The sequence below is a fragment of the Protopterus annectens genome, chromosome 11.part0 (genome assembly GCF_019279795.1).
Source record: "Protopterus annectens isolate FY-2018-M chromosome 11.part0, PAN1.0, whole genome shotgun sequence".
NCBI lineage: Eukaryota > Metazoa > Chordata > Ceratodontiformes > Protopteridae > Protopterus > Protopterus annectens.
In genome coordinates, this window is record NC_056745.1 from 407,142,042 (window position 1) to 407,165,030 (window position 22,989).

At 38.0% G+C, this 22,989-nt stretch overlaps 1 protein-coding gene across 3 annotated transcripts in view; it reads left to right on the forward strand.

The window, feature by feature from the left end:
* CCDC87 (coiled-coil domain containing 87) overlaps window positions 1-22,989 on the forward strand; it is a 1,578,580-nt gene that overhangs the window by 192,038 nt on the left and 1,363,553 nt on the right. For all 3 annotated transcript variants that reach the window (XM_044087903.1, XM_044087902.1, XM_044087904.1), the window contains exon 5: window positions 12,410-12,660. In XM_044087903.1, the coding sequence (XP_043943838.1) occupies window positions 12,410-12,660 (251 nt within the window). The remainder of the gene's footprint in view (window positions 1-12,409; window positions 12,661-22,989) is intronic.

Here is a 22,989-nt window from a genome sequence, read left to right on the forward strand (position 1 = left end):
CAGTTACTGGCTAGTAGGTACATTGCCTGGATGTCTGCAAAGAAGAAACAAAGAGATTCTGAAAGAAAATCAGCTAGAAAAGTTGAAGAATCCTGCAGCTGTTCAGCAAAAAGCAGTTTAAGCTCCAACTTTGGTGCAAAACATGGCTTCCAGTAATCTAGAGAAAAAAAATGTAAAATGTGCTCAGAATAAATGAAACCGTGAAGGAGTATATCAACTCAAATAATAACAAAAGGCTGAAAAAAATAGAAGAATCTTTAAACAGGTATTGAGATGAGCTGATAAAACTGCAAAAATCAGAGGCTGAAATGAAGAAAAGGCTAGATGAGTATGACAGTGCTCAAGAAGAGATGTTTCAAAAAGTGGCAGAGTTAGAGGACAGAGCATGTAGGGAAAATTGGAGATTTTCTGCTGCACCAGTGAAATGAGAAAGAACAGAAGGTATTAATTTTATGAAGGCACAAATAAGCAGGTGAACTGGTATTCCACAGCAGGAGCTGTTAATTGAAAGGGCACACTGTGTGTATGCTCCAATTATGACCCTGAGCAAGGAACTAAAAACCTTTACTAGCAATGATGCAAACCTGCCTGATTCTGGCAAAACTGTAACAAAAGGTCAAAATGTTAAAAGTTGGAGACTGTAGACTGTTACACCAGGTGGAAGAGAAACAAATTTATTCCAGTAATCAGGGAATGTTGAGATACAGGTGTGAGATTCAAGTTGCTGTATCCAGCTGTCTTCAGAATATTTTTTCATGGAGGATCAAAGTAATTTTTGATGCAGAACAGGCTAAGGAGGAAATACAGAAGTTTGTCCAACAAAAATGATCCGTCAAGCATAAGGGGACTCTGCTTCTCGTTCTTCTGACAATAGAGCACACAGAGAGCCTTTGCCAGTGAAACCTTTTCCAGTGTTCCAAAGAAAAATGCTTGAAGGACTGAGAAGAGCACACAAGATGACCAGAAGAACTGGAAACACCATGAAACTGAACAAGAATCTGGAGTTGGGAGATGAAGATGAACAGGAAGAAGACCAGCAACGTGGAAATTAATGAATAAATGTGGGACTGCAAAGCATCAATCACATTTTTGAAATGTGGCCCTAGGAATAAGGAGAAAGGGTGGGCTTTTGTTGACTTTGTTAAACCTTTGAGGAACTGAAAGGCATTTGCATCACTTCATGTCATTAATGTTTGGAGGGATTCTAATGTAGGGGAGGAAGAAGGACAAGATAACTGTAAGTAAAACAATTTATTTTCTTAGTATTTGTATGAAACTTTTCACAATATAAATTGCATATTTATAGTAAAGTATTTTTGGTTGTATGTGGTAAAGTTATTAAAGTAAACAGATTCATTTTTCTTCATCTTCTATTTCTTCTTTTTTTTTTTTTTGGTATTAAGAAATGTAGGCATTACAGAGCAAAAAGAGACGAAAAGCTAGACAAAATCTTGTTTAAGTTAATAGGCTGTAATCTTGAGTTGTTGAGGTGGGAGATGTGGTGGAAAAGTACACAGATCATAATGCATAGAGAATTGATATGTTTTCTCTTACTTTTGTATTGATGAATATCTGGATTAAGACCATTGGCTTAATGACACATTTTAAGTGGAAGCAGATAAATATGAGAACACTGAATATAATGAAAAGTTTCCTGTAGCAATAAGTGTTTCAGCTTGTCTTTCAGGCTGCAACAGAGAAATATAGTTTTCTTTTTTTTTTTCTTACTTTTCCATGGAGGCAAGATGATAATAGGGCAATAAAAGACAGAACACTAGTTTCTTCAAGGTTATAGGTTAATGAGTTCTGAAAGGATGCAGGCAGTTTTCACATCTGGGGAATGGGAAAAAAAAGATGAACAGAGATCAATTTATGTAAGTTTAAGCACAGGCGATAACATGCCTCTTAGCATGGATAACCTCAATTTTTTATTATCTAGGGCCTTTGTTACCAACTGTCTATTTGGCACAGATGCTCCTATTAGGAGGGTTAAACTTCATTATTTTAGATGTACATTGTTATGTGTGTTTGTAGTAAGCTAAATGGCTATGGCTGTGTTCTGGGAGTATGTTTGTTTTTGGGTTTTTATTAAAAAAACATTCTTGTAAAATGTGACATAGGTTCCAATGTTGATGATAAGAAAAAACTGTATAAAAATTAACCTGTCAAATGCTACAGGAGACACATTTAGAAAGAACTGAACATGTGAATTTGATGAAGAAAGGATTTCAAGATGGATATTCTGCAGATTATCAGTGACAAAGGAAAATATGAGTACTTATATTAATTGCTAGAGAAGTTCCAGTAGTGAAAGAAGTAGAAAATAAAGATAATAATGGCAGATTTGTAGTGGTAAGGGGCTAATAGCAAAGGATAAGGATTCCACTGGCATGTATTTATATTCCTTCTGAAACCGCTAGTTTGGAGCTTTAAAAAATAATCAGCTTTCAACAATAAATATTACTTATAGGTGGGGACTGGAATTTGATTTGTAACAATGAGGATGTATCTCGGGGACACAGAAGGGAAAATATAACAAAAGAGGGTAGATTTAAAAAAAAATTGGTATGAAAGATGTGAATTCAGTAAGAGAAACTATATTATTCCCCAAGGTACAATATCTGGGCTAAACTTGATAGAAGTTATATTTCACAAGAACATGTCAGCTTAATTTAGAATTTTGACACACATCCAATTACTATTTCAGGTTGTACGCCAACAATTACTAAGATAAAAATACAGGTTAATGAAGTAAAGGTGAGACACTGGTACTTCCCCACTACCCATTAAAAATATAGGACTTTAAGGAATAGGTAGAGGAAATTATCCAGGAGTTATTAGGAAAAATGTAAAGTAATTCAGAAGTTATAGCTAGTGAATGTGATAAAATGAAAGCGGAGTTTAAAAATAGGATAGAAATAGAAGACAAATAGATCTGGTTAAGAAGTAATTAGAATTATTTAGAGGGGCTGACAAAGGAAAAAAGCATTACAAAATAATGGGAATCTCAAGAAGTAATAAGAATTATTTAGAGGGTCTGACAAAGGATAAAAGTATTACAAAATAATGGGAATTACACAGAACAAGAGGAGGTGCAACTGCAGAGTAATTAAGAGAATATAAGGGAGCACCTGGTTAGTACAGGCAGGGTGGAGTGGGTGGAGAAGAGTGTCAGGGGTGATTTGTGACAGACAAGTACCAGTACGAGTGAAAGGGAAGATCTACAAGAGGGTAGTGAGACCAGCTATGTTATATGGGTTGGAGACAGTGGCATTGACAAAAAGGCAGGAGTCAGAGCTGGACATTGCAGAGTTAAAGATGTTAAGATTTCCACTGAGTGTGACAAGGGTGGACGGGATTAGGAGTAAGTATATTAGAGGGTCAGCCCAGGTTGGATGGTTTAGAGACAAAGCCAGAGAGGCATGATTGCGGTGGTTTGGACATGTGCTAATGAGGGATGCTGGGTATATTGGGAAAAGGATGCTAAGGATGGAGCTGCCAGGTAAGAGGAAAAGAGTAAGGCCTAAGAAAAGGTTTATGGATGTGGGAAGAGAGAACATGCAGGTGGTGGTTGGTGTGACAGAGCAAGATGCAGAGGACAGGAAGAAATGGAAACGGATGATCCGCTGTGGCGACCCCTCTTCTTATTGGTTCATGAAGTCATCGTACAAAATTTTATATGCCCTACTAATTATCCCCTTTTAACAGCAGCTTCTCTTCTAGATTCAGTTATAAACTCAACTAGTGCATGTCTTTCAGTTAGGATTCCCTTATCCCTTTCTCTTTGTCTATAGTCTGATATCAGTCCCTGATAAGGAAGGTAGTCACTAGCCTGCAATCCAAATGTCTTCTTGGCCTCTTTCCATGCTGTTTACCATTCCTTTTCTAATTATTTGTTCCCGATACCTTTGTTCCTTTGCCAGTTTCCTTTAGTAAATTGCAGCCCCCTCTTGTCTATTCTCTGTACCCCCAATTGCAGTCATCCCTATTGGCAGAATCACCTTTTTCCATTCCTGTGTTGGCTTATTTCTTAGTATACTTTTTGCTACTTTATGAAGTTAATTTTCTGTATGACTGTTGTTATTCTCTTTAAGGATCTGTATCAGAAATCCCGTTCTGTCTTTATTTCTTGAATTACCAACTTGCTTCATCATCATCCAGTTCCACTTTAAAATTGCAGCTTTTTGCTTGTGTTATGCATATGTCGGTATGATCTTGAGTGTTTGAGAGGCATCATTCTGTCTGTGTTCTTCACCACATAAATGATACAGCCAACAGATGTTATTCTTTTGCTATGTAGTTAATACAGAATGGGATGGAAAACTTATTTTACTGAAATGAACTATGGAATTTTTTTTTTTTTGCATATTATAATCATGGGGAAGGAATAAGCACCATTTTAAAACAATCACAGGAAAACAGCATTTGATATTGCACACGCTCTCCCTCATTGGAGAAACACTTTTTTCCTATGTGTTGTTCACCCCTTGCCTGATGAACTACCAAGTTCTCCCCAGTTGGACTTAGGCATTCTTTGTGAGCTATTCAGGGGTGCTGTCATTCAGGCAACTATGAGGTTGTTTGTGTCCTTGTCAATGTGTGTTGTTCTACCAGGTCTGCTGCTACTCTGGAAGCTGTCATCCCTGGAGCCAAAGGAGTCTGATTTATCCCCTAGACTGGGATCATAAGATTACTGTTCCTTCTACCTCAGACTCAGAACATAGCTTCCTGCTCAGTAACAGACTGCTTCATACAGAGCACAGACTATTGGTGCAGTTACTTTAAGGCCTTAACCCCCTTCAGGTGGCTGATGCAGCCGTCCACGTTATCATAAGGGCTTCCTGTGCCCTCCTCCAGTTTATGTGTGCTTCCACAAATTCTCGGTAAAGAGATACCATCATCAGCTTGGGAACATCAAGTGTTTCCCAATTTGTTGGCCTTTGTACTCATTGTAACCATTCACATCTGGAACAGAATGGATGACTAGGACCACTCTCTCTCCTCTTAGGGTGGGTGAGGCAGTGCAAGCCATACAGTTCCCATTTCTGATACCAGCTCTTCCAGTCCCGGAGTTGCTACTTGAAATCATGCCATCTGGGTCATAATCAGGACTTTATCCTTCTGCACTCCAGAGCTGAGATTTGAGAATCACTTTTGTGTCTGTGCAGTTCACCACAAGAGTAATAAAGTCTACAGATGCTAACCGGTGTGCAGTATGATTAATGCAGATGGGAAAGGATTTTACCTTGCACTTTGTGATCACACTTGGGTAACATGACATTTTAAAATGATCATGTAAAATCAACATTCTGCACTGTAATGTTGAATATAAAAGGCAGAACATTGTCAGGAAGAAAAACAATGACAATGACTTAGTTTTCAGGTTCATACTGTAAGACACACCTCTTTGTTCATATTAATGGTAATATTTTCTTATTGAGTGGCACATAGTTTTGAAAATATATTCACTGGCATATAACTCTTGCTTTAAATAAAGGTCTGCTTTGAAAGGTCAGTCCTGTAGAAACATCATTGTGACTGAAACATGCTACTCTTGTGCATATATGCAGCTCATCCCAAAAATATTGTAATTTGTAAACTTAGCATAGCTAACAAGATGGATGGGGAGTCTGAGGAATATGCTGGCATATGATTCTTTGAACAACAGTTAAACAAATGTCTGTACTTTTCCTATGAAAGGTACACTAATACTGTTGTTTGCATGTTTGTGTTGCTTCTCTTATTAGTGATTGTTTAGTCATTCATTTCAGTATTATCAGATTTCTCTTTACTGATTTCAGATTCTTGAATAGTTGGTGCTTATCTGGCATTCAGCAGGTGAGAGGCAAGAGCCAATCCTGGATAAGATGCCAGTCTGACATACACACACACACACACACACACACACACACACACACACACACACACACACACACACACACAGCTGGGGCAGTTTGGAAGTTTCTACTTCACCAATCTTTTGTGATGTGGAAAGAAGTTAGAGTCACTGATGGAAACCCATGCAGATACAGGGAGGGCATACAACCTGCACAGAGAAGTTATCTCGGGCAGAACTAAAACAAAAAAAATGCTTTAAGCAACAATGTTAACCACTGCATTACTGTGCCAGTTTATTATTATATAGTTTGCAATTCAGGTACTGTGTTTTACATTGCTTATTGTGTTACATGTTGTTATGTCTTCTTGGGTAAACTTATAGTTTTTAAGAAACCACTCAAGAGTGCCTTCTTCTCACTCCCTCACCAGTTCTTGCAGTTTTTATTGCTCCAACATACTTACTAATTGTATTTTTTCTTTCTTTGTGTATTGTACACTTCCGTATCTAAACATTATCCATAGGTTCATAGGTTGGTAGTAGGCTGTCGGCCCTAGGGCCTATACAAGCCTAGCCAAACAATTCCCTGGATATTTCTTCCCACAATATTTACTTCCCTGGACCCCTATCTAGCAGGGCAACTGACGTGATCCCCGGGGTAAATTTCCTATTTCCCATCCAATCATCAAGGTTCCTTTTGAAGAGGACCAAGGAGGCGCTCTGCTTGACATGTATGGGCAGTCTATTCCAGAGTATGGGGAGTCTCTGGGTCAGGAACCTATCCCTCCAGCATGTTTTGTTCATTGTGATGACAAGGTTTAGATCCCTGGAGCGTGTGGGTCTGAGGGATTGGGATTTCTTTAAGTGGAGCATGTCCAACAGCTCAGGGTTTGACATGATCTTGTATGTTAAGCAGAGATCGCCTCTGAGTAGACGATATACCACAGAGTACAGCTGGAGTTTTTTTAGACAGTCAGCATAGGGCATCTGCTTTAGGACTGTGATTCTTTTAGTGAGGTATTTCTGCGGACTTTCCAGCTGTTGCAGATGTCTTGTGAGGTACATACCAAATGGGGCGGTTGTACTCTATAATGGTTCTAATGAGGGATGAGTACAGTAGGGCAATGACCTCCTTTTTTCTGGATGAAAAGCCCTTATTGATGAGGTGTGCCACATAGAAGGATTTCCTGACTGTTGTGGCAATGTGGTTATCGAAGGTGAGACCACTGTCCACCTGTGTCCCTAAGTCTCTCATCACACTTTCAATGTTTAGTGTACTGCCACCTATGTGGTAATTCATGGGTACATAGTTTTTCCCAAAGGGGCTAGCTATACATTTCTTGGCAATAAGCTTGAGCCCATGGCTCTGGCACCAATCATCTGTTTCTGTAAGGCCCTTTTGTAGAATATCCACATCATTTGGGGATTAAGTAATGGCTCCCAGTTTGCAGTCATCTGCGAACTTTGTTAGCCAGAGTCCCTTAGTGTTGGCCTGTACTTTAGAGAAGTAGATGTCAAACAAGAGCAGCCCCAGGACTGAACCCTGAGGTACTCCACTTGTCACTTGTCTGGAGCTGGATTTGGAGTCAGCTACTTTAACAGTCTGGATTTTGCCAGTAAGCCAGTTGGCAACCCATCGAGTGACGTAGGGATTTATGCCCAGCTTAGTAAGTTTATCTATGATTTCAGAGTTGGGGATGGTGTCGAAGGTCTTGGCGAGTTCCAGATAGGCTGTGTGGACCATCAACCACCCCATAAATGTTAAATTTACATTCTTTGGCTAAGCGGACTTTAATGTTATCCTATATAAATTTGTAAAAATATTGATTTCATACCAATGTCATTTAGTTTATGTTAACTTTCTTTTTGTCTTACTCACTAACTTTAATTTTAGCTGCCTTTAACAATATGTACAAAAAGCCAAGATAACCCTTTTTAATATAATTTTTCTCTCTTCATTGCCTGCCAGTCATCAGCCCTCTTCAACGAGTTGCCCTACTTATTCCCAGTAGGCTGAGAGCCATTTATAGATATTGTAATTCAGGTAGCCGTCAAGAGTTTTTCTGGTTGAGGCTTTGACCCCATCCACTTCGTGGCTGATATGGATCCCCATGTCACAGTGAAGTCCTACTATTCCATCTCCTAGCTTTTGAGTATTCACACTCACATGCTAATGAGAGCTGCCATCACCAGCTTTGTAAACTAACACCAAAAGTCTGGTTATGGCTGTTTTACCTGCAAGGCTGTACTTACATATGGTGAGACAGCCACCTCACTACCTGTTCCTTTACTTTGGGTAGACAAGCCGGTGCATGTGTGACTCCCTCTTATTTTTCCCTGGTCAGCTCTGCCAGTGCCTGGACTGCTAATCAAACTTGGGTAATCTGGGTCATAGTCAGGACTTTATCCCTCTGTATCACAGAGATGAGCAAGACCACCCCTTTTGTCTGTATATTACTGTAGAACCTCCTTTTAATATTATACCTTTTCATTCCTATCAGCATGTACACAAATCATTAATATATGTCACTGTACTTTTATGTAGAATTGCCACCTTTTCAGATGCTCAAAGTGGAATTTTTTTATGGAAATGTGAAATTTTGCAGGGTAAACCATACCCACAGCTAGTCCAAAGGTCTGCCCTTCACTATTTTCTACAAAATAAAGTCTAGGTTTTGTAGAACTTGAATTGTTTCTGTTGTTTCATATAATAATAAGCAGTTTCAAATGCAAATTAATTGTTTTGTGCAACTATTAGAGGAAACATGGAAATATTTGTTGTCCTAAAATCTCAGGACATTTGCGATTATTCGTGTTTATGCAGGCTACAGCTGCCAAAAATAAAACTATTCTGTGCAAAAATGGACGGTGGCAACTCAAACTGTTATGTAATCCATTTGTACCTTTCTCCTGTGAAATTCACTTGCACCTTTCTCCTAAAAGCACCACCCATTAGGCTACCTCTGTTTTGTGTAAGATCTTTGCACTGCTCAGTCTAATCCTAGACTGCTAATTATTGTCATGTAATAACAAAATCTTGACTTATTCTGTATCTGTAACTGTAATCTTATTTCATACCAGAGATCACTAATTTAACTGGATCATAATGTAATTGTATCTCTGTAGTCTTCATTTCATACACAACATTTGTTCATGTTTTAAGTGTGTTTGGCTGGGGTTGTGCCTGTAAAGAGTCATTGCACCCTTTCACATATCTAGTTAAATAACCGAGTTTAAAAATAAATAGTGTAATGGATTCTGTACATGGTATATGTTAAAGAAGAAATCCTTTAGGCAAATATTGAACAAATTGTGGCCCAACACACAACTTTATTTTATAAAAACTGAAAGAAACTATGGTAAGCAGAATTTACCCCTTCAGTTCTTCTCCATTCTTAACTCAACCACTAAAATCCTTTGATGCTTTCATATGTCTGATTTATTTTACTTTAACTTCTGAAATTATTTGAAATGCTTGTACTCACTGTAAATTAAAACATTGGATTTACTATAAACTCAAAACACTATTGTATGATTGCACTTTGCATTGTCAATTATGTGTTATTGTTCTCTTATCTATTTTGTACTTTTGGTCAGTTTTTGACCCTTGGCTGAGACCGAAATTGATCAGTGGTCTACCCCCAATAAAAAATGGCAAATAAATAAGTGAAGTTGTAAAAAAATGGCACATTAAACTTAGCTGTTATGCAGATGTGGAAGTTAAATGCTAAATTTATCTCTTTAATGTTGCACAAAATGTGATCATTTAGTATAATAGTTTAATTTTGATTTAATTTGCAATATTTTTAATGTGTGTGTGTGTGTGTGTGTGTGTGTGTGTGTGTGTGTGTGTGTGTGTGATTTCCATTTAATTTGTAATATTTTCCGTGTGTGTGTGTGTGTGTGTGTGTGTGTGTGTGTGTATAACAGTTTGACTAGGTCTCTTACAGTCTCCTTGTCCACAGTGTTCTGGCCTGTTAGATGGCATGTCAAGAACTTATTTACCTTCTCTTTTGCCATGGATGGCTGTAATACTGTGGGCACTGGCTTTGATGACAGCTGCTAACGCTTGCTACCAAGTTATTGTTGCTGTTAATCCTGGTGTCACTTCTATTATGTACACCATGCATCTCTTTGTTTCAACATGAGTATGTGCTGTGGTGCAGTGCACCCATTTTATAGAATTCTGAATCAGTCCACTGTTTTGTATGTCATCATTTGCATACTGAGTGTGACTCATTTACATGGGGTTCTTCGTGCTGCCATAAACATTCACTGTATACTGAGGTACTTTTGCCCTTTGTTCAACTATACTGTGGTTTAGAATTATCACACCCTGCATATTGCCTCTACCCAATCAAGTGCTGTGCTGTGCCTGAGACATCTGTGAATCCCAGCATATGTGTTTTGTTCCTAGGCAAACACTAGGCTATCAGTCTGCAGACTATTACAAGCCTAGCCAGTAAATCAAACCCTGTACCTTGTATATGTGAGGTAAAGACTGTAACCATTATGTCAAACCCACCTCCAAATTAGGTTTAATACTTCAAAATATTATGCATTTTATGGGATCCCTATCATATGATTAAAGTTTCAAAACTTTGAAATTCATATGATCAAAGTTTTGAAACATCAAACATAAATGAACAAAAATAAAAACAAAAACTTTTTTGCATTTTTGCAGGGGGGGACCCCTGCACCCCCAACACTCCCTGCAAGTTAAATATACCAATTCTGAGATTGCACTACAGTGGGAAAAGGGTAAATTTCCCGATCCGTTCTGTATTGCAATCTCCATTCAAAACATTCTAAGTTGCAAAACTTTGATCATATGAATTTTGAAGTTTTGAAACTTTGATTATATGACAGGGATCCATTTTATGTGGATTGAAAAAAAGAAATAGGGCATAGATTGAATGGTTTCACTTTCTAGGAAATTATTGGGTTCCTATTAGAACGACGAAAATGCATTTGTCGAATGCGTTTTCATCGACATAAATAGAGCGAACAGGCAAAACAGCAAAGCAGCTGTTCAGCGAATTCTTTCCCTGGGAAAGAAGTCACTTAACCGCTTCATTGCTTTGCCATGTTCAGCTGTGTAGTGTGGTCCCTTGTCTGATATAGCTCCCGAGCGTGAATGTGCAACAGTTACTGACCTTAGGGTTAGGGTGCGGGTTAAGGTAAGTGCATATATATGAAAGGGTTTACTGTTTTTTATTTTGCGTTAGATGTATGGTTGTGTTACGTGTATATGTGTTTTCAGCTGTTTACTTTTGTTTTGGGGAGTAGAATTAGGGTTAAGGTAAGTGTATATGTGTTTGGAACTGTTTATGTAAATGTGCAAGAGTAACTGACCTTAGGGTTAGGGTGTGGGTTAAGGTAAGTGCATATGTTTAAAATGTTTACTGTTTTTTTTTTTCTGTTAGATGTATGTTTGGGTTACGTGCATATGTGTATTTAGTTGTTTACTGTTTTTTTGGGGGGCTACAATTAGGATTAGGGTATGTGTTTGGAAGTGTTTAATGTTTTTTTTTTTTTGGGTTGGAACAGCGATTTCTTTCCCTAGGAAAGAAATCGCTGTTCTGTGGTTTCGACGTTTTCAGCTTTTTCTGAAAATGTGTCAATGAAACATTGTTCGCTGTTTTCAGCGTTCGATGTTTCAATATAGACCCTAAGTTATTTCATATTTTGAATTGTTTGTATTTATTTCAGATACTTTTTTCTTCTAACACATGTTTGAGTGTAACAAAAGTATGATTCCTCGATTACTGAAAAAGCTCTGAGAATAGTAAGGTCTTAAATCCACTATATTAACTGTTGTTTTGCTTTTTGGTTGAACATGACTTCATTTTTTTATCTATCATTGTAAGATGCGGTAATAAAATTAAAAAATAGTTTCATTACTAGTAAGATAAAAGGAACCTCAGATTTTGAAATGTTGTAACTTCTTATTTTACTAAAGCTATACTGTCTGTTTAATAGATTTTATAGAGGAATTTTCTGACCAGCTTGTTGGTCATCTTAGCATAAATTATTATTCAGTGTTATTTTTAACATGGGCTACTAGACTGGCCTAAACTGGGTTACATAGCCTTTTATCAGCTACTGGTGTTGCAAACAGAGTGAAAGACGGTAACTTTAAATTTCTTTGTTGTGACATACATCATATTATATTATAACACATTATCATCAGCAGATCAAGTTAAACTATCATTTGCCAATAATCAGTTTATTTGATGGCAGCTTCCAGCTAGAGAACTAGCTGATTATTTAAAGCAAAGATCAAAACCCATCAGTGAAATATAAGAATACTGTAGGTTCAAAACTGGTGCAGAATTAAAGACTGTTACTGACATTAATAGAAAACAACCAGTTTATGAACTAGGATCTAAATATTATGTACTACACTGGGAGTCAAGCAGCTTAATTGATTTAATATGTTATTTTCAAAGTCAGTCAGAAGAGGCCAAATGTGTTATGCATTCTACAGGATATATATTTTTGTTAAGAAGATTTATGTTTTGCAACATTTAATAAGAATGATTTTTATTTATTTCTTTATTTTTGTGTCAGGGAAGCATCATTCTGGAGGAAGTGAAGATCATTTGGCAGGACATTCAGCACTTTGTTCCTGATTCTTTACTGACACAAGAAGAAAACATGGAACTGCATCGACGAATTGTGATATGCATCATTATTGTGTGCGAGAAGCTTTATCTTCACTATCTGCATATGGTGGACATACTACGCAGACGCAGGGTTTTCACTGATGAGGCCAACTTGACTCGACTCCGGGCCCAGCTGTCTCATGACTGCACAAAATTGTGAGTGTGCGCATTAGTGTCACTTTGTGGATTCCAATATTTGTAGTATATGCATTTTGTTTTCATTTTGTGGCTGACTGACAGCTGTCAGAATAGTAAGTTGCTCACAGTTCTGGCCATGAGTGCTGACTGATTTCAAACATTCCTCAATCAAACATTTTACAGTGCATTTTTTTTGTACCTGCCTCTGCTGATTTCTAAAGCTTGCTGACAACCCCACAAAACACACACACACACACACACACACACACACACACACACACACACACACATCCATCCATCACCACTGACCAGTTTGTTTCCTTTACTGATTCAATTACTTTCCCAGAAGTGATGCTGTATTGAAAGGATGCTCTTCTTTGAACTATAAAAACACATTTAGATTGCTGGAGTGTCACCCAGAAAAATGAAGGAAGAAGACACTCTGTTGGATTAGAGAGATAAAGCACTGAGTATGGCCCAGATTATCCGAGTTCTTAAAGTGGCTTGGGCAGTTAACAGAGTGGAAGAGAGGATGTGTATGCCTATCCTGGAGGGGAGGGAGCAGATCGATCTCTCCAGCTGGGTCCTGATGGAGGCATGGACTCCAGAGATCTTCAGGCTGGGTGAATGGGCAGTTTAAGGAGGCAAGGCTACTCTAAGGCCTGAGATGGTCACATCCCAAAAAGTCATACCCACCTAGCCTCCAGATAAGACATGACAGCATGCAAGTGGTAGGACACTACAGGCTATATTCCTTTCTGTATCCTCTTCTGAGTCTGTTAATGATAATCTTAGCTAGTGGGGAGGTGATGCTAGTGATAAGTCACACTTCCCATTTCTCTTTCATCCTGTCAGGTTGTACCAAGTAGGGAGGTCAGAGCCATGGGAGAAATAACCTAGTACCTGATGGTCAGCTGAGCGGCATTGGCAAAAAAAAAAAAATGAAGGGAGAGATGGAATAACTGATAGCAACTGCATCATGAGTGCTCACCATTGCATGAAAGCTAAAGCAACACTTGATCAGAAAATTTTGCTGGAAAAAGTTTGAGTCACGACCAGTACATAGCTACTTCAAATATTGTTGGAGGTGATATGAATAGTTATCATTACTTCAGTAAATATCTTATATTGATAGAAAAAGTCAATAAAATATGTAGCACTTTTCTTTGAAGCTACTTATAGAACCCATTTGTCTCATTTGCTGGTATGTCCCCATAGATGGGTTGTTATTCTTTGTGATTAAGTGCAAGAGTTGGAATCTGTGGTCTTAGTGGCCTTTGAGATTGGGCTAAGTTCACATTTGAAGAAGATATAAGAAAGAAAATCATTATTAAGTGCTATTGCACAAAATATATGTTTTGTACATTTTTTATTGGATGTTAGTATTTGCCATCAGCAGCTACTCCCTATGATTGATAGCTTGTACCCATGACGCATGCCTGTCTCAGCAGTTACTGCTTTAACTGGAGATGAAAGCAATTCATAAAATGAAGAGCTTTTTTTCTAATTTTGTGTGTCTGATTTTATTTAGACATAAAACACTTAATTTTATAAACTGTTTTTTTTTCTCCATTTACTCATTTTGCGTGTTTTTTTTATTTTAGTTTGTTTTGTTTCTACACCTCCTTCGGGAACACTGCTCTTTTTTGTAGCTACTGCATGTTGAGTGTGAGTGGACTATGCCATGTAAGAAATTAACATAAATGCACCGTGAATGTGACAGGCATGATGTGCAGAACAGGACAGGAGGCTGCAAGAGACAAGTGTTACATTGTAAAGTTCTTTCATTGCAGGAGTAAATATTGTAGCAAATAATTTTGAGTGCTGCTTTGTTGATTTACTGAGAGTGCCTGCTTGTGTTCTTTACATATGTATAGGTTTACTGATAGCTGTTGTTTAATCACTGCGGTGTTGAGACAGAGATATACTTTCTTGTCAACATTAAATTCATAATATATATATATATATATATATACATACATACACATGATTATTTATTCACTGAACTGTGTCAATCAACAAGGAACTTTTTAACTTTTAGTGTACTTAGTGGGTCTTTGGTTGAATACAAAATGTGTTTCATGTAACTTATACAATATCAAGGATTGGGATTAAACCTAGTTAGAATATAGGAATACACTTATATAAATTTGTTTAAGAGATTTGCTTAATCTTAGAAATACTTTAGTACATAATGCTGACATTTTATATAATAATAATAATATAATATCATAAACCATCAAACTGAATGTGTGGTGGTTGTTTGTTTTGCAATCAGTGACAAAGAGAAATGATAACACTAGCAAATGATACCAGTACTACCCAATACAATGATACTTGTATAATTAACCTGAAGAATTAGGGGAATAACCATCCATCCATTTTCTAATGTGTGTTATCCTTTAAATGGCCATGGTAACACTGGGACCTACCTGAGCAGACAGTATGTTCAAGGTATTGAAACATGTTCTGGGCAGGGAACATTTCTATCACTGAACACACACTCTCACTTATTTACACAATGCATGCATACCTATGGGTGATTTGAAGAACGCCAGTTCACCTACAGGCTGTCTTTGTGAGGAGGGAGAAAACTAGAGCACCCCCCCAAAAAAATGACATGGGTTCTATACTGTGCTCAGAAGGCACTCCAACTGAAAGTTAAACCACAGAAGAACCTGGCAGAGAATAGGTTAATACCAAATACGAAGTATCTAAAGCCAAGGAAAGTAGTACAAATCAAGTATAGCCCAAGACAGCTTAAAAAGAGGAGGAGGAAAAAGAGTTCTTTAAGTAGGAAAAAAATACCAAGGGCTTCTAAAGGTCATCAAAAGTCAGAAAGGAGGGCACTTAGGGATAGAAGTCAGAAATGGGTTTAACTGCAAGGTGATGCAGTTTATCAGTGAAAATACCTACATATTTATGGTAATTGGGTTGCGGCATAGTAAAATCAATTATGATGCTGGCAAAAATTCAACAAAGCTCTTCCAACAAGCCAAGGCAGCCCTACAGAAGGAGGAATCAAAAGATGGAAAAAAATGTGATACACTAGAGAATGTAGGAGGAACCAGTAAAGGTTTATTTTTAATGCAATAGGTGAGAAGAAACTTAAACATGATATGGGTTAGACAGACTTTCTTAGTGAATTCTTTGCTGCTGTATTTATATAGCACCAGCAAAACAGTGGTACGACTGTGGAATGGAAGAGTAGATAAGTGAATATGTAATACATCCATATCCGTATCTTTCTTATTGTTATGTGAGTTGTTCCTTGGTAACTTAGCCATTGTTTTCCTATGCTAACGAAATGTTGTTAATATATAAAATGGCTGTTTGTGGAGGCTTTAGAAGTGGATGAGGAAAGAAGGACAGCAAAACGTAATTGAGACAGGAAAGATATGTCAATCTGAATTCAGAATTTTAGAGAATAGCAAAGAAAAATAAGGGGGCATATTTAAATGAATAGTGCACAAAAATGGAAGAAGACAATGTAATGCAAAAGAAAAGACATCTGTTCAAGAAGAATAGTCATATTAAGGTAAACTTTCATGAACTATGTGTTTGATAAAAGACAAGTTTGGAATATACAGAAAAATTATACAAGTATGACCCTACTGTCACTGATACATGCAGTGGTATGTGCTCTGATGGAGAAACAAACACTTCGGAGGGTGAAGTTAACTGCCCTTATTTTTCAGAATCCTTTTCCGGGAAACAGCGTAAGCAGTCTTTTGCAAAGTTTTAACAAGCACAGTTTCAAAAAAATATTGGCAAGGATGCTCGAAGAAGAAGAGAGGGTGAGCCTTCCAGAACCAAGGACAGTCCACAAAGTCTGAATGACTGTCTCTTCAGTCTCCTTCCCTTTTTTACCCCGACAATCCTACAGTTCTCTCCCTCAGTCATATTCCCTTATGGCATCAGATAATCTCAGACAGGTGGGTTCTGAGAATTATCCATCAGGGATAGAGATGGCAGTGGGAATCCCTTCACCCTTTTCATGGGATTCTTCTTCATCCTGCAAACCAGACATCCATGTTTCCTCCTATATTGGAGTAAAGGCTGACTCAAGGGTGACAGAGTGTGTCCCTTCAGCTCAGATGGGACAACGTTTTTACTCAAGGATTTTTCTGGTGCCAAAGAAAACGGAACTTGGAGACTAGTCCCAGACTTATCATCTCTGAATCTTTTTGTAAATATTCCAAAATTCAAAACGTTATACCTTCAAACCCTGTTATTGCTTATTTCTTCCTGCCACTTCTTGGTAACATTGGATTAAAGAGATGATTATCATATTCTTATCTGCAAGAAATTCAGGAGTTTTTTTTTTCTTTAAGATTTTCTGTCTGGCTCTCATTATCAGTTATCTGACTTATCCTTTGATCTGTTCATTGCCACAAGGATATTTGCAAAGTGCCTGGCTCCATTGATTGCTTACTGCAGGCTGCAGTGTATTTGCAACTTTCTGTATTTGAATGATTATTTTGTATTTTTAGACACTTTTTGCAATTTTCAGGATTCCCTGATATGAGTTACGATGCTACTACTCAGTCTCTGGTTTCAGATGAATTTGCAGAAATCATATCTCATTCCTTTCCACTCACTAGTTTTTCTGGAATATCTTCTGGATTCTTCCCTAGTAAGAATTTATCTTCCATTGGATAAGGCAGAACAATACAAGGAAATCATCCTGCATTTCTCCAATTGATCTTAGGCTTTTGCCAGGGAATTTCTTAGGTTTCTGGGTTTCATGGCTTCTGTGGTTATCATGATGCACTTAGCCAGACTTCACATGTGAAGAATTCAGTGGTACCTCAGATCAGTCTGGAATCAGCATCAAAAGCCTTTATATTCTTAGATTCCAGTTTTGGGGTTTGTTAGAACAAGGTTATTGTGGTGGGTGGACCAGTTATTTCTCAGCCTATGACTGCCCTTCTCCCTTTAGCCCCCCCCCCCAACAGATGCTTCAGAGTTTTCTTGAGATGTGCTTTCACAAGGGGTAAAAGTGCAAGGTCTATGGAGCTCTGGTGACAGAAAAAAGTATATAAATGCCAATGAGATGTTGATAGTAATCAATGCTTTAAAGGACTTAAATAATCTTTGGTGTCCAGGACCTCTGCAAATTATCACAGACTACACCACAGTGATGTGGTATGTAAATAAACAATGGGGGACTAAATCTTATCTCCTTTGCAGACTTGCTGTGATTGCCTGGGATAGAGCAACTCAGCTCAAGTTTGACTCTTGAGGATTCATATACACTGTCACAGCACAACATTGTAGCAGGCAAGCTGAGCTGGACCAGGACAGACCCTAACGAATGGAAACTACACCCAGGGGAACACCTCAAATAGATCTGTCTGTCTCCTTTCAAACAAAGAGCTAAAGAGATTCTGCTCCAGGATTTCTTATAAAGCAGGACTGGAAGACAAGATGCTTTTTTATTCCTATAACCCTTTCCCCTTTCCCCTGATACACAAGGTCCTTTTAAAGATTATGAAGGACTCCAGAGATAGTGGTGGTAATGATCCCTTTTTAGCTCAGGCAACAGTGGTTCTCTCTTCTTTTGAAATTGGTCAAGCGCAATTACATAAGTTTCCCACAGTTTCACACAGACTTGGTTTACTCACATAAGACAGAGGATGTTTGAATCACCCTACTCTGAAGACACTGCAGCTGACTGCCTGGATAATAAGAATTTTTTTTTTTTTTTTTTTTTTTGAATGATAGAGTTTTGATACCTTTTAGATACCATTTTCCTGAGAATGTGTAGCAGGTATCAAAGGATGTGAAAAAAACAGCTATGGAAAAGATTTTTAGTTGGTGCCACTCTAAGAACCAGGACGTTTTAAAGGCCCAGTTGCCTCTGGTTCTAGATTACTTGTGTGAGTTATTATCCTTTGTTCTCTGTTACTCTTTTATTAAGATTCATCTTTTGGCCACTTCTGGTTGTCTGACCTTTGATCCCCCTTTTTTCCTGTCCTCAACTCAAGCAGATGTTGACAAAGGGTTTTCTTATTCTTCTTCCTTTAAAATGGGTAACTGCTCCTTTGGATCTTAATTTTGTGCTTGAAAAAAGCAATACTTTTTACAAATGAACCAGCTGATTAGGCCGATGAGGTTCTTAACATGGAAAACTGTGCTACTCATTGCTCTGACTTCTCCAATGTGTATGTGAGTTATGGTAAGTCATCTCTGTCTCATTTTCCATTACGACAGAGATTCTTTGAGAACAAAACCTTTTTTCTGCCTAAAGTGGTTTCATAGTTTACCTTAAGATAGACCATTAATCTCCATATATTCTTTCCAGAACCTAAAAACAAGGGAGAAAGAAATAACAAAATCCTTCAGGAAAGCTGATCAACTGTTTGAGTCCTATGAACGTAAGAAAAAAGGACAGCCAGTGTCAAAGCAGACATTTTCTAGATGGTTGTCTCATGTTATTTCTTTCTGCTATGCTCACAATAAGAAGCTACTTCTAGGCAGAGTCAGGGCCCATTGTACTAGGTCTTTGGCTTTTTCTGTGGCTTTCTGGAAAAGGTAGAATTTAGAAGTATTCTAAAGGCAATAGCTTGTTCTGTGTACATACTTTCACAAAGCATTTTAAACTGAATTTCTCTCCCAGGTCTAGATTAAGTTTTGCTAGGACCATTTTCCAGGGGCTCCTGGATTCCTGGCTTTCTTCCTCTTTTCTAGTTATTCCTAAAGTATGGTTATCTACTCAAATAGCTAAAGTTACTGCAACATAGATCCATATGTTGAACATAGTACAGTCCCTTTCTGCTTCCCTTTGCTTGCTTTTTTAGATGTATTGCCAGGGTGTGGCTGTATATATATATATATATATATATATATATCCTTGTATATGTAGTTACATTGTTTTTTGTTTTATTGTTTCTTTCCTAACATTTTTTGTTTCAGGGTTGTAGCCTGTCTTCCTGGGCCAAAAACGTTTTTGGCACCCAAGCTGTTTTTTTATATGGCTCTTCTCAAGTCATTAGCAGTTTGACTGTATAGAAGGTTCCTATAGCTTTGAAAGCTGACAGGTGATCATATATTGGTCAAGGATGTAACCCAAATAGCTTAGGCAACTGCAGCAGTGATTTACTAGAACATCTACTATTATGGTAAGTTTACTTACACAACTGTACTTTCACTGTGTATTTGCTGCTCCTGAGGAAGATCTTAAGACAGTGAAGCATTTTGTATCAAGTTTGTACTGATGATCTTCAGCTTCATCTCTCCTTTGCCTAGGACTCAGTGAGTGACTTTATTACAGTAGAAGACTCACTTGGTTATCTATGTGAGAATTGCCTGAAGCTAAGCCTAGCAAAGACTGAGGCAGTACTGATGCTTGCACAATATGTCCATCTCACCTCCCATTTCCTTTGCTATTATATACAGGAGGAAATCAATTGGCATTGGTGCCACATGTCTGTAGTCTGGACATTTGTTCTGTACTTTTGTACGGAGTGGATCTGGAACTGTTCCACTGAAGAACCTTGCTATAATGATACAATAGCTTGTATTAGCTTACTTAGATACCAAAGGCTGTCAAATGATGAACTGGTGTGCCAGCAGAGCGTGCAAAATTCATTCAAAATAACTGCAGTAGAAAGATCCCATACTGAACAGTGAATTCCTCTCATGACAATTCTCCAAACTGTGTGAAAGCAGATTTGATAATAGGTAAGAGTATTGTTGCTGTCTATATCCATGACCTCCCCCTGTTATTATTTTAGCAAATAGTAGCAAACATGCTCCTGAACAGTGTATAAAAAACACATGGACAGATGACTTTAACCTGGATGGACTTGGCCCTGTGGTGCTTCAACTTTAAAGATGCATTAGCCTAAATGATCTAGTTCAACTATTAAAAGAATATGCAAGACACAACTCTAAAATAGCCTCCAACACATTAATAGATCATGTATTAACTAGTATACCACACAGATATATCAGATTATCAGTTTTATCGAGTGAACTAAGTGATAACTTTAAAATCACTTAGGAAACCTTGTCAGGTTTTAGTAGAGTGTTCAGTAGCAGAAACCAAAGAACAAAGCCTGCATGCTATACTGCTGACCATTGACTGGCTTCCATTACTTACCATGACAAATCCTAACAATACCTGGTTTTACTTTCTTATCCATCTGTCAGCAATACACAATAAACTATTATCCACAAACATGCAGGTAGATCAGGATGCAAAATATAGTTCTAGTTAACCACAGATGTCAGAGGAATAATTAGACAGTGAGACATACTCTGGAGAATGTAGAGAAACAAGTCTGCCAAAAACAGCTGTCATCATAAATACCCATCACTGAGAAGAACTTGTAGAACAGCAACCATTTCAGAAAAAATGACAGCATACTTACAAACTAGGCAAATAGCCCTCACTGCCTGAAAATGAATAATTTGTAAACCAGTCAAACAGCAAACTGTACATCACAGAACATGAATATCAAAACAGTCTCTCTGTGCAACAAATAACAGCAAATGATTATAAACATTACTTAATAACATTGCTAGTTAAAATCCAGAATCTGGTTGCTGCTACATTAGTTTCTTTCATCATAGATATACCCCTTAGCAGAAATGAGACCCACAATTTACTTCAAGTAAATTGAACTCAAAGAAGTACAAAACCTTATAAATAAAAACAGATAAAAACTCAGGTGCTAGTCTGAGTAACTTGCATCTATGTTTCTTGAAATGGCAGCAGGGTATAATGTTAACAGTAGCTTATATATTTAATCTTTTGTTAACAACAAAATTAGTCTCTGACCTGTTTTAAATATGCAGTTGAAGTAACCATACCCGATATCCCAGTCCCATCCTCAGCCCAGCACTGACACACATTGCCAGTTTATGCCCAGTAGCAAAAATATTTCAAAAATATATAAAACCAAGTAATCATCCACATGAATGTGGTTTGATCTGTAATGTTTAACATTTTTAATAAAATCAGATTGAATGCTTTTATCCAACTAAATAACTGCTGAGTGTATAGCAGCTGATAAAATTTACAATAATATAAATAATGGGTGCCTTATAGCCGGCATATTTATACGCACGGCCAGACTCTACAAAACTCTGGACCACTCCCTTGTCTAATAAACTAGACAAATTTAACTTTGGGCCTAGCACCATTTCTTGGTTTAGGAGTTTTTTACAGAATCATACTTTCCAAGTCCTTGTTGCCTTTTCTTTTATCTGATACAGGAACCATTAACTGTGGTGTTCGACAAGGATCAATATTAGACCCACGCTACTTTCATTGTTCATTAGTCATAATTGATGTCTATCATTGACATATGCCATACAGTGTACATACTAACCAATGAAAGTATACAATTTACCATCTGTCTACAGTGTACATTCTAAGCCGAGGAAGGTATACAGTATGCAAACTGCCATACCTGGCAGACAGATTCAGTGCTAACTTTACTCCCCTCACCCCCTAAAGGGCCCATATCTATACAGGATGAATACAGAGTCCCTGTAATCACAACTACACAGATAAAAGCCGCACTCTCTAAAGCCAAAAACACAGCATCCATGGGACTGGACAACATTCCAGGCTGCATTTTATATGCACTTCAGAACGAACTGGCTCCCCACTTAAGCACCATGTTCAATAATAGCCTTGCATCAGGCTTTGTGCCCACTGAATGGTGCACAGCAGCAGTTATCCCACTCCACAAAGGGGGAGCCACCACTGATCCTGGGAACTATCGACCTATTAGCCTGCCGAGCCTGGTCTGCAAGGCCATGGGAACGTATCATCATGAAACTCATTAACAAAAACATTGGTAACCTCCAAACTCTGGATCCCACCCAGTTCGGGTTTGTGAAAGGCAGATCATGCCTCCTGAACCTGATTGACTTCTTTGAGGCAGTCACCAAAGCCGTAGATGAGGGTAAGGTGGTTCACACAGCCCATCTTGACCTCGCCAAGGCTTTCAACACCATCCCCCATTCTGGAATTATAGCTAAACTCACTAAACTAGGTATAAATTCCTACGTCACAAGATGGGTTGCCAACTGGCTCACTGACAGAACCCACACTGTAAAAGTTGCAGACTCCAAATCTGATCTCAAAGCAGTGATAAGTGGAGTACCACAGGGTTCCGTCCTGGGACCTCTCCTGTTTGGTATCTACTTCTCTGAATTACAGGCTAACACAGAAGGCCTCTGGCTAACGAAGTTCGCAGATGACTGCAAACTACAAACTAGGAACCATAGTCAAGTCCCCAAATGATGTGGACATCCTACAGAAGGGCCTCGCTGAGGCAGATGCCTGGTGTCAGAGCCATGGCCTCAAGCTCATTGCCAAAAAGTGCA